The 13,019-nt window shown below is 38.9% G+C and overlaps 1 protein-coding gene across 6 annotated transcripts in view; it reads right to left on the bottom strand.

Moving 5' to 3' along the window:
- Positions 1-1,853: 1,853 nt before the first annotated feature.
- Positions 1,854-13,019, bottom strand: part of LOC143034490 (uncharacterized) — a 24,873-nt gene continuing 13,707 nt past the window's right edge. For 3 of the 6 annotated variants that reach the window (XM_076200607.1, XM_076200606.1, XM_076200608.1), the window contains exons 2-9: positions 9,226-9,391; positions 7,929-8,035; positions 7,441-7,596; positions 6,802-6,917; positions 6,385-6,537; positions 5,857-6,022; positions 5,235-5,707; positions 1,854-4,565 (exon numbers count right to left, since the gene is read on the bottom strand). In XM_076200607.1, the coding sequence (XP_076056722.1) occupies positions 3,488-4,565; positions 5,235-5,707; positions 5,857-6,022; positions 6,385-6,537; positions 6,802-6,917; positions 7,441-7,596; positions 7,929-8,035; positions 9,226-9,334 (2,358 nt within the window). In that variant the 5' untranslated portion in view covers positions 9,335-9,391 and the 3' untranslated portion in view covers positions 1,854-3,487. The remainder of the gene's footprint in view (positions 4,566-5,234; positions 5,708-5,856; positions 6,023-6,384; positions 6,538-6,801; positions 6,918-7,440; positions 7,597-7,928; positions 8,036-9,225; positions 9,392-13,019) is intronic. The other 3 variants (XM_076200611.1, XM_076200609.1, XM_076200610.1) reach the window with 1 other exon arrangement.

The following is a 13,019-nucleotide window of genomic DNA, read 5'->3' as shown; positions in this document are numbered from 1 at the left end:
TTTAAAAAGGTTGCCCAGCCCCTGTTATATATATGAAAGAAGACCCACACGGGTGGTTACGATTTCGGTTCTAATGCCACTACGCATAAGAGCCTTTGTTCCAATGCCACTTAAGCTCTCTCGCGTTTAATTCGGCCTGGCCAGCACCCCTATGTTTCTCACATCCTTCCAACTATCTGCGGTGATCGATCGTGCCGCGCCTACGGTCCTACAAGAACCCAAAATCTTGAACGCACCAAAAATGTTGTATTTTGGCGCAGTCGAGAAGTCTATCCACTGGAGGACAAAGAAAAATAGAATTGGGAATATTTCTTGAGGAAATCTCAGGGTGTTCCCGAGGGATCAAAATCACAACAGATAAAATTATTGTATTCTAGTGCAATGATTCCCAAGAATTTTCTTTGATATTCTCACTTTCACAATCCCATCCTCACTTGTGCACAGCGAAACACAACTGATAGCAACTGATATATATATTTATATATATATATATACATATATATATATAAATATATAAATATATATATAATATATATATATATATATATATATATATATATATATATATATATATATATATATATATATATGTACATATGCCGGACAAATCCTGTTACTTAAGCATTCAGTTTCAAAGAGTGTACATTATAAATTTTATACCAAACTACAGTTATTTTCTCATTCCATTTAAACATAAATATAAAAGTATAATTCCTATGAACACTTCTGAAAAAGTTTCATGGGGACCATTGCCCTAGGAGGCCGATGGCATGATTATGAACTTCCATGTCTTAGTTGATGACCTACCTCGTATATCTCTAACAAAATTAATAAACAAACAAACAAATAAACAGATAAAATATTCGCAAATGTGAATTTTTATTTATCTTTACCCATAAAAATATATATATATGTGTGTGTGTGTGTGTGTGTGTGTGTGTGTGTGTGTGTGTGTGTGTGTGTGTGTGTGTGTGTGTGTGTGTGTGTGTATGGAACAAATTACTCGTAACAGTAAAGCCTTTCAAATAATCAAACCCGGCAGTCACCCAGCTTCGATCCGGGGCCAATCAGAATGATAAAGCCACCGCGCTACCAACTGCACCATCACAGAGCGTTCAAAAGAGCCGTAACCTGGTATGGTGTTATACCCTAGGAATGAAAGTGAACGCCAACTGCCGTCCGAGGCAGATATACTACCGTATCTCTTCTAGAATTTAAACTACAGTGAAGACAAGTAATTCATATTTCCACTGGAATAAGAAAATACCTTGTAACTAGCATACCATTTACTCACAATTGTTTTAGTCTTAATTAGAGAAAGAAAATTATATCTATCCGGGGATACCAGCGTTTTCTGTATCAAGCTGTAACTTCAGAGGTGTGAAATATATTGAAGAAGTGGACAGAGAATTAGCTTACATTGGTACACATGAAAAACTCCATTTATCTTTTCTCTTTGGATTGACAATATTTCCCGACGATATATTCTTTTGGCGTAGGCCTACGATCTACCTAAAGGATGCAATATGGGGACATTGTATTTTGCGTATTGTTTCTCTGCGGTAATAAAAATTTGTGTAAGCTGTGATCCCGCATCAATAGATTAAAAATGTCAATGGGAACTGTATCCACCCATATTAAATACTGGACCAAACATTTACACCTCTCTCTCTCTCTCTCTACCATAATGTTAATAAATGTTCTCCTCGAGTTTTCCTAGCCATACGAGAGGAAACGTGGAAAAGCAACTAGTCACACCATTTTTTACTGGTATGAATGCCATACTCACTACAGTGTATAAAAAAGACACATATGTTTGTGGAAGAATAAAGGAAATAAATGGAAACAAATGATGAATATGGCAATAAACTTTACTTCGGTAATTAACACCAAAAATAAGTCAGAAAGGGTGGAGAATTCTTCCACAATAACGTCGTTTTTTTTTCTCCGAATTTGCTCACGTCATGTGGTGGAGTTTTGTGACCCATGCCAAGCAGAGGACAAATAACAAGGGAATGGGGTCTCCTCATCCCGTCCCAACACTATGACGATCTTAGTTGTATTACTCCGTTGTCGTTAATTAACTCACCACCACTTGTTAGGATCGTTTCACACGTATCAACTTTTCGCCGTGCGTCGTCCACGACACACCATCGTGCTTTCAAATAACCATGGGTGTTTATGGACGCTTTCAAACGTGGTCGTGACGCGTGAAAACGTCCATAGAAACACATGGTTATTTGAGAGCACGACGTCGTGTCGTGAACGGCGCACAGCGGAAAGTCGATACGTGTGAAACAAGCCAAAGATCAACATCGCGCCGGAGATCTGCCTTACGCAGCCAACCGAACATACATTGTTATATGATGGCCATAATATTTGGATTTTTCAAAAGAAAAGGTTGAAGACCTAATCGTTCTCAGGAGGGAGTCATGATAAATGGCGATGACGTAGACATGGATGAATGGGACCTTTCGCAGTGAGCAAATTGATACCAGACACCGCCAGATTTTGTAATTCTTGCCGGAAAATAAATACTTTTTTGGGCAAGTTTTATAAGCTCACAGAGGTGTATCGTTGTACATTATTGTGTCTGAAATTTAAGTAAATTAATTTCATGATTGCAAACGCCGTATAGCATTGTTTGAGCCTCTGTTTATAATCACAGATGATATTCGTAAAACAGCCTATAATTGTATCAAGCCAAGCAATTTGTCATTTTCTACCGACTTCAATGGACGTATACTGATATATACTTTCATTTGAATGCACCAAGCAATAGGCAAATCCATGTAATGTATCGAAAATATAATTTTGCATCGAAGACTTAATTTTTTCGGTACGATAAACTTTGTCTTAAGTTACATATTTTGTTTAATCTGACGTGCAGTTTGCCGCGGCACACGTAAAATTAGTCATATTTGTTTGAAAATAGCTCCCAGCAGATCTAAGAGGCTATTCTTTACAAAAATGTCGTTAACTTCGTACGTCCGCCACCACTGTTGTTATTTTTTATCTCACTGATTATCTTCATATACAGGACGTGACAATGATATCCATTATTTTTCAACACTCTCAGATAAAGTGCACAAACCGAAATCAACATCCTCTTATTTTTACTGCTCATAGATACTTCAGTAAAAATAATTACCTATTTTTAGTTTTACCTTATAATTAAATTAACAAACCTTATCACACACCAGTAAGTAAAAATTATAACATTATGAGTCATGTTTTTAATCTTAAATACATTTATGCAGCAATTTATGGGGTATCTTTTTTAAATATCGGTTTCCAAATTAGCTAAGTCACCCCTTTGCCTCGTGAAATCCGAGACAATTGAAAATTCTAGCGCTAATAGGAATCTACGAGCCTGACTGCGAAAGGTCCCATTGCGTGTTCGAAGTATTTGGAGAGCGACTTCGGATATGATCAGCCTCAAGATAACGCATACACTTCGCCCGAACACTAGATACCAATGAGGTATTCATGAGAATACTAATCTAGGAAAAAGAATACTTCTTCTCTGCAACAGCCTGAGCGTTGAGATGAAATCCGCGGACCTGGACAGCACAGATGGAATATTTCTTTGGGAAGACTCAAGAGAGATCCCGTCAAGAGCGTCCCGTTCACCTGATTCTTTTGACGTTCCAGACGACATGGCCAATATCTGGAGGAGTTTCTTCCTTCCGAGCATTTTCCTTAAGATATCCCTCTTCTCATTTTGAGCCTCTCTTTTCCTCCTCACAGCCGCCTCGTCGCCATGTCGGGTTATGTGTGGGAAAAGGCCTTCTTGGGATGCCTCAAGATATTCCAGTGGGGAAGTGGTGGTGAAAACATGGTCTCCGATTGTCTGCCCTGTTCCAGACATCTCTTCCTCATCGACGTCCTCTCGCAAGGTGGTTTCTGTCCTTTTGGAGCTGGAATTCTTTTGTCTCTTCACACCGTGTCTGCACGATGAGATGGCTTTTCTTCCTGGAGCCTGGGCTACTGGGGCATTGTCCTGGTCCCCGGACACATCCTGCGGGTCAATATTGTCTTCACGGGGATCTTCCTTCTGACTCGACGGTTCAGACTCTTTGTTGAAGTTCTTGCTTGCGTCTGAAGCGTCCGTTGAATTGCTCACCCTCACGGTGGTAAACAGCCTCGTCATTGGGGCACTTGCAAGTCTGTTTTCGAATTCGTTTTGACTCTCCGCACTCATCGAGTTACTTTCTTGTCCTGCAGTTGGGTCTACGGAAGACTCTGCATCACTCAGGTTCTTGGCCATTCTACTTCCTTGGTCTTGGTTCACTGACTCGCCTGTGACATTGTCTGAACTCAGCAAAGAGCTCGAATTGTTGTCCACATCTTCTGGAGTCGGCATACTAGCACTCTCCTTATCGGTTTCGTTCAGATCTTGGGAAAAGAGCGAAACCTCGTCGCACTCGTCTCCCGACCCTTCTACACCAAACTCGTCCAAATCCATACCAAGCGTCGGGTAGTGTTCCAGATCGAAAGCTGAAGTTGCTGAATCATTCAACAGGCGAGGTGATCTTAAGCATGTTGCTCTGTGAAGATTAATTCTGTAAAAGGATTAAAAAGAAAAGTCTAAGTAAAGTGTTTAGAAGGTTCGATGACCTTTATCATGCTGTTGTAGGAAGACTGATTCTGCAAAGGAAGACGAGAAGTTTCCTTGTAAGCAAGTTAATAAACAAATGGGCGAACTTATAAACATATAGGATAAAAGTAGATAAATGATAAAACGAAAAGATGAATGAATATACACATACCTGACTGGTATGACGGGTCACACACAAACAATTAAACACACCAAGAAATAAGTAAATGGATTAATGAACAAGTTAATAAACATATCAAATACATAACATGTGAAACAAAAGTAGACAAATCATTAAATGAATAAATAACTAAATATACAAATAAATAATTAAAACACCTACTTAATTGATATGACTGGTCACACACAGATAGATAAATTAATGAACTAATGAATAAAATGATAAAAATAATACATAAAATAAAAGTAGATAAGTGATTAAATGAATAGATAAATGAATATATATATATATAAATCAACAAAACACCTGGTTAGTATGACTGGTCAATCACAAACAAATAAAGAAGTTAATGAACAAATTGATAAACTTATCAAGTAAATAACATGAATAAAATAAATATGGGGTTAAATTGATAAATTAGTGAATATGCTCATAAATCAACAAAACACCTACCTGATGGCTGTGTTTATGAAGTCGCTCCCCAGGAAAAAGTCCAGAGTTATGATAGACGCCAAGTCGGCCCACTTCTGTTCCATCCACGAGGTGACCAGCTGATTGGTTACGGTAGCAAATCCCCGAAGTCCGGTCGAGGACTTCATCAGGATGTCCCAAATGGTAGGGGTGAGCTCCACCATAGCTGCCCAAATCCTCGAACTCGCCTGTCGCCTCTTCATCTGGTCGTCGAGGAAGTCCTCGAGTTCTTGGACAATGACTGTGTCAGCCCAGGCGTGGGGAACAGCAGGCCATAAGTTGGGTTCGTTTTGAACGATGTCCTTGTCTGCATAACCGACAATCAGTTGTAGGCCAGTCTCCCAGATACGGTTGAGGGTTGGGGATGGTCCCTCTGAAGAAGGCAACATGAAGGTTCCCAGCGACGAATGCAGTAGGGACACCAGTAGAGGGTGGGCCTCCGGCTGATCAAAACCCTGGATGATCGTTCAAGAAGAGGCGATGTATCCCATTGCGTATGTGTGGCTGTGCATCTCTCTCATGTACATATATCAGCATGCCCCGGATACCCTGTCCCGCTATCAATTAAAAGTAAGAGACAATGTTTGCGCGACTGGCTTCTTACCACCGGGAATCTGTGGAAGTCAACGACGACTGGGTCCGGGCTGAGCGCAGTGAAGGCTCGAATGTCTTTGAGGACTTCGGTCAGGGGGAGCCACTGCACCAGATCGTGATTTACCCAGAGCAGCTCGGACGAATTAGGGTAGAACCCGACCCGGAGATCCAAGTACCTGATTGTGAAGTCAAACATATTACAAAGAATGCCCACTGACTTCTGGCATGTGGAATGTAAGAATATAATTCTTTCCTAATAGGTCCTTCCCTCCCACCGAAATTTGCCTATTTCCATAGAGGAGTGTCAACTGAATTATGGCATGAGGAATGTAAGAATATAATTCTTTCCTAATAGGTCCTTCCCTCCCGAAATTCACCTATTTCCATAAAGGAGTGTCCACCGAGTTCTAGGACGTAAAATACAATTATTTACTTACGGGTCCACTGAATTCTGGAACGTAATGATACAATTCTTTCCTAACGGGTCCTTCCTCCTCCCGTGAACTTCACCTACTGCAGTAGACTAAAGGAACTTCACCTGTTTCCATAGAGGAGTTGCGTCAAAACGGGTTCATCCTGGCACACGACCCACGCCTGGACAGCATCCATGGTGTTCCCGGTGGTGTAAGCTCCAGCGTTGTGAACCCCTGGCAGGACGAGCTCTCGCAGTGTCTTGTCACCCAGGACCTTTCTGACGGAGGAAACAACGATTTTTTTTTTTTTTTTAAGTACGAGCTTGTTCGGACTTAAAGACCATATGACCACCATACTGCCATCACACGTAGACTTGAACGAAATATCAACACCCCGTATACTACAATTAGGTAATAACAATTGGGTCAATGAACGGGGGGATGCAAATTCAAAGGTTTGTCACATCCTTTGTTTTCCTTAGATATGTTCTTCTTGGCACCCCCTCAATGACGCTGATTCCCCGTCTGCTCATCCACCTTACCTGTTCTCCCACATCCACTCTGGGTGTGCACGGATGCAGTCGGATGCTATGGGTGTGTCGTTGCGCATGTAGGCCACCCACACACCCACACACCCACTGCGGATGAACTGGGACACCTGGAGGAGTGGATAGGAAGGGTCAAGTTTGGGGAAGAAGACATCAGAATCGATACCTAAGATGAGTATATCATTGTTGTTATGTCATGGGGCCAAGATAAATGGGAAACATATGGGGGATGAATGGGTGTGGGAAGGGTGGGAGGTGAGTGTATGTCTTGGGTGAGATATGGGTGTATGTCTTGGGTGGCTACCTTCTTTCAGAGCACCTTTTTGTGCTGTTGTATCGAATTTTGGAACATGGATTTGTTTATCTATTTATCTATTCATTTACTCATTAATATATTTATTCACTTACTCATCTATATACTTATCTATCTATTTGTTGGTCTATTTATCTATTTGCTTATCTATTTTAGTATATTACAATTAGGTGAATACAAATTTAACCGTTGCATAAGTGCTTCTTTCACTGTTTTTCTATTTCTGTGTCACAACGGAACCAATCAATGTATCATTCATTCTAAATCCCATTGTGCTTTCTCAATCCCGGAACCAGGACAAAGGTGGTCATCTACTTTACCTGGGGTCTCTCGTGGGTGACGTTGGACGTCACTACACCGCTTGGGTCAGAAGGGACATCGGAGAAGAGGAGTTTAGCTAAAGAGTTGCTCCTCGGGTCCTTTTCGAAAACACCCACCCAGTCGTCTTCCTCCACCGAAGACACGACCCAGTTGATCTGTGAGAAGAGGTTAGTTTGGTTTCAGATCAATTACAAGGGGTGGGCAACCCTTGGCACGCGTGCAAAATCTGGCACACACGTGAAATCCAGAGCTCATCTTAGAACAAATAACTAATGGATCTCCAGCTTCTTTTGTAAGACAATTGGTAACAGAAATGCTCCCATTGGGAGGCTGATTGGGGCCCTACGATCCGACGGAAGGGGGCTCATATTCAGGCCTATAATTTTACTCCATTGAGAGAGAGAGAGAGAGAGAGAGAGAGAGAGAGAGAGAGAGAGAGAGAGAGAGAGAGAGAGAGAGAGAGAGAGAGAGAGAGAGAGAGACTCACATCGACCATTCTGAAGTCGCTGTTCTTTGTCTTGTACACTGTGATTGGTCGAATGGTGGGCCAGACTCGTGGGACTTCTGCCTCTGGAAGGCAGAGCTGCTCTTCGCCTGTGGAGGGACGATGGCCAGAAATCAAATGACTGGACATGACAACAAATAAAATAAAAAATATATATATATATAGTAAATAAGTAAATAAAAATTAATAGATAAGTAGATCAATAGAATAGATCAATAGATTAATGAATTAATAAATCAACAAATGAATAATAATAAATAGATGAATGAATAAATGAATAGAAATAAATAAACAAATCAAAAAACAAATAAACAAATAAATAGATATATAAATGACAAATAAATAAATGAACAAATATATAGATAAATTAATAAAAAATAAATAGATAATTAGATAAATAAATATATGAATAAAAATCATCTCGCAATGCACAACGATCCCCGGAACCTTGAAAGGACCTCAATGGGTAGAAACGTTAGACTACGAGTCGTACGAGGAGATCAGTCGCCAGTTGTCATGTCTATGTCAAAATATTGAAGAAATACAGTTGATAGAATAAGATTTTAGATCCTGTAAGATCAAGTGTCAACCCCTCAGGGCTGCACCTTCAGATAGAGGCGACAGTGCTGACAGGCTTTGCAGACGGACAACAGGGAGATGATTCTCTCCCACGCCTTACCTCGCACGACCACCATTTATATAGTATCAGGATATATGCATGCGTATGAACGCGCTTTAGAGGGGGAGGGAACATCGGAGAATAGCACAAACCCGCTAATCACCTCATTTGTGTTGAAACGGAACCCCGAGGATCCGGTACTAATAATACTAATAATACTAATAATGATAATAATAATAATAATAATGATGATGATGATGATGATGATGATGATGATGATGATGATGATGATGATGATGATGATGATGATGATGATGATAATAGTAATATTGATAATGATATTGATAATGATAATCATCATAATAATAATAATATTGATGATAATGATTATAACTATAATAATAATAATAATAATAATAATAATAATAATAATAACAATAATAATAATATTGATAATAATAATAATAATAATAATAATAACAATAATAATAATAATAATAATAATAATAATGATAATCATAATAATTGTAATAATAATAATAATAATAATAATAATAATAATAATAATAATAATAATGATAATAATAATAATGATTGTAATAATAATAATGATAGTAATGATAATAGTAATAATAATGAACAAAACAAACATCGGCGTACCGACAGGCGAGGCAGAGGATGTACTGGTTGTTGCCATGGTTACAACAGCCAAGAGAAGCATCGACGACGACAACATCGACGACGTCAAGTACGAATGAAAATACGACATTGTGTCCTTTCCTGTTTCACTCCTCTTCACCCTGATCGGCGTTCAGCTTCTGAAAATCTGTATGCATATTGAAAAAATATATATATTAAAAGACAATTAGTTCGATTTAATAAATATGAAAAAAAAAATTAAATGCGGTTTTCTTTATGTTTCCTCTTTGGCACAAATTTTCGATTTTTTTTTTTTCTCTCTTAGACGACTTTTGGTCAATCAAGATGTTCAAAAATTTTTGTTTTTAATATTTTCTGAGTTCTACATACAGAACATAAACACGTCTTTTTCTATTACATAATTACAGTGACGGAAATGAAAGAATCGGAAAGCAAGGGGATCCAGTATAGACTGTATATCATTCTTCCAAATGTCTATTTCTTTGTAATATTCATTCAAAATTACAGAAAACATTTATCGAAATTTCTAAACACAAATCATAACGTGATTCTATAACCTGTACTTTTCAAAACGCATAGTTTAATTTATTTATTCATCAAAAGCATTGACTATTAACATAGAAAGATCCACACACACACACACACACACACACACACACACACACACACACACACACACACACACACACACACACACACACACACACGGTTGGTAGAGGTTCAGACTCTCAGCACGGTGGTACCGGGGGTACTGGGTTCGAATCCTGCCCAGGGCTGAAATTATTTCAGTATCGCTGCGCTTCGAGTCGTTACTCCAACTCTCGTGGGCGAGGAGTTGGGGGTGTGTGTGCGTGTAAGGTCATAGCATTACCCATAGATCGGTCATACGAGCTCTGAGCTCTCTTCCGGGAGGGAAATAGCTGTCGATTACGAGTCCAACACGTGATCCAAAGACCAAGGTGAATACACACACACACACACACACACACACATACACACACACACACACACACAAACACACACACACACACACACAGTCAGCTCAATACATTTTTGGTCAATAGAAGCACAAAAGTACACAAGTTGTAATGGGAAACTAATTTGAGGAATACGAAAAAGAAACTACAGATAATGATAATAGTAATAATAATGATAATAATAGTAACAATAATAATGACAATAATAATAACACTAACAATAATAATGATAATGATAACAATGATAATAATAATAATAATAATAATAATAATAATAATAATAATGATAATAGTTATACTACTACTACTAATAATAATAACAATAATAATAATATTAAATAATAATAATAGTAATAATAATAATAATTATATTGATAATAATTTCATAGATACATAAAAAACAGAATATTTTTTTTAGGTAGATTACGAAACTCAACTACATCAATGTCACTCAATCAATCAATCACTCCGTCAGTTATACAGCTGTCTTCAGTTCATATTTCTCGTACAGCTGATCAAACAAATGACAGATAGATATAGGCACACACACACACACACACACACACACACACACACACACACACACACACACACACACACACACACACACAGATGCAAACACGCACAGACGCACACACACACGCACACACACACACAGACGCGTGCGCGCGCGCACAAACACACACACACACACACACACACACACACACACACACACACACACACACACACACACACACACACACACACACACACACACACACACACACACACACACACACACACATGAGCTCTGAAATGGGTTTCAGGATCGAAGGATGAGCCTGAGGACCACCTCGATCGGGTGACGACATGTGATCTGACAAGTGTCGTCCTGCGTCAAGGTCGACGTGGCCTTTGTGGGCCGGACATCGCCTGTTGGATCCCGGAAAGCATCAGTTGCCAGCCCGGACACCCAGGTCGACCTCCTCCTCCCCCTCACCCGCCACCAGCCTCGTTGTACTACTACTGCTCGCACGAGCGGCTCCGTTGTGTGTTCCCTCTCGTCCACTGCTGTGGTTCATAGCGCATAGAGGGGTAGGTAGGTATATAGATAGATAAACAGGTAGATAGATAGGTAGATAGGTAGACGGGTAGAGAGATAGATAGGTAGTTAGCTAGCTAGATACATAGAAAGATGGATAGGTAGATATGTAGATAGGTAGAATGATATGTATATAGGTAGGTAGGTAGGTAGGTAGGCAGACAGACAGACATATAGGTATATAGATAGGTAGGTAGGTAGGTATATAGATAGGTAAGTAGGTAGATAGAGAGACAGATAGATATGTATATAGATAGGTAAATATATATGTATATATATATATATATATATATATATATATATATAAAGATATATAGATATACGTAGATAAATAAATATATAAGTAGAGAGACAAATAGGTTAGGTAAATAGATATTTTATCACTTTCGTCACACTGCCAAAAATAAGTTGAGTTTAGGTGTACAGCTAACGAAAATAATGACTAAAAATCACAAAAATAACTCAAGACAAATGCAGAAGTAAACAAAACAGGAGAGCACAACACATAAATGCGGGCTGCCACTATAAGGGTTATCACACCGGGTTATCCTTCCTCCAACCTCCAACTAATCGGCGGTATACCGCCAACCTCCAGAATTTTTTTTCCACGGAGTTTTTTTTTTTTTTTTTTTTTTTTTTTTTTTTTTTTTTTTTTTTTAATGCATAGATCATTTGATGTCCTGGAGGATTTTTTTTCTCCAGCATATCAGATTTCTTCCCTAAAGCTATGGGCTGAAAAACTGCTCCAAAAGTTGGAGGGAAATTAGCCCAGTGTGATATAACGCCTTTATAGTGTCATTTAGTTCAACAGTTTAATATTGGTCGGAACGAATGACTTTTAGAATCTTGGTGCGACAGTCTCCTCCCAGATCTCAGAATTTTATTCATCCTTTCTTCAGGTGATTCTATTCAGATGAAGAGAAACCTTAGTGGACGTCTCAGTGAACCCCTCTGACCCTCTTCGCATTTGCGGTTTCACTCGGTTTTTTTTTTTTTTTAAGTTTTGAGAAAAGTTTTGCGCCTACAAGGAAGACTACAACACACACATATTCCCTTAACATGAGATTGTTCATTTAAGGACAGAAGCGCTGGTAATCTACAATCTAGTCATTCCCCCTCACAAATCTACCATTAAGCTACTCTTGTTAACATGACCCAAGCTTTGGGGCTTTTTAGAGACTTGGGTTAAGGGCGTGGGTGACGCAGTCAATGTCATCATATTAAGACGACAGGGCAGGACTCGTAGTAATGGGTTTAAATTGGACAAATTTAAGTTTAAGATGGAAATAGGCGAGAATTGTTTTACCAATAGAGTGGTTGACGAATGGAAATAGACTTAGTAACCTTGTAGTAGTAAGCGCTGAAACTATCGGTTGTTGTATGAGAAGATGAGATAACTATGGATAGGGATGACAGGTGGTAAGGGACATGGAACTGCCAAGTCTAGGCCTTATGGCCTCTTACAGTCTCCTCCATTCTTATGTTCTTAAGGAGATGGCCTTTGACCTTGAGGTTCTTTGACCTTCTGGTTATGGTTTCGAAGACCCTTCAAGGCCTAAAGCTGGTATTCTTAAAACAAAATATTTCCTTATGTAAATCTTAAATAAATCCTTTGGAGGGAAAATTTTACATAAGGATTTTTTTAAGAATACCACCCTACGATTCTTTGGGTGGTATTCTTAAAACAAAATATTTCCTTATATGAATTTTATATAAATCCTTGGAAAGGAAAG

This window comes from Oratosquilla oratoria, chromosome 17 (genome assembly GCF_046742065.1).
Source record: "Oratosquilla oratoria isolate Oo_2021 chromosome 17, ASM4674206v1, whole genome shotgun sequence".
Taxonomy (NCBI): domain Eukaryota; kingdom Metazoa; phylum Arthropoda; class Malacostraca; order Stomatopoda; family Squillidae; genus Oratosquilla; species Oratosquilla oratoria.
The sequence above is the reverse complement of the archived record's forward strand: the minus strand, read 5'-3'. Positions and strand labels throughout refer to the sequence as shown.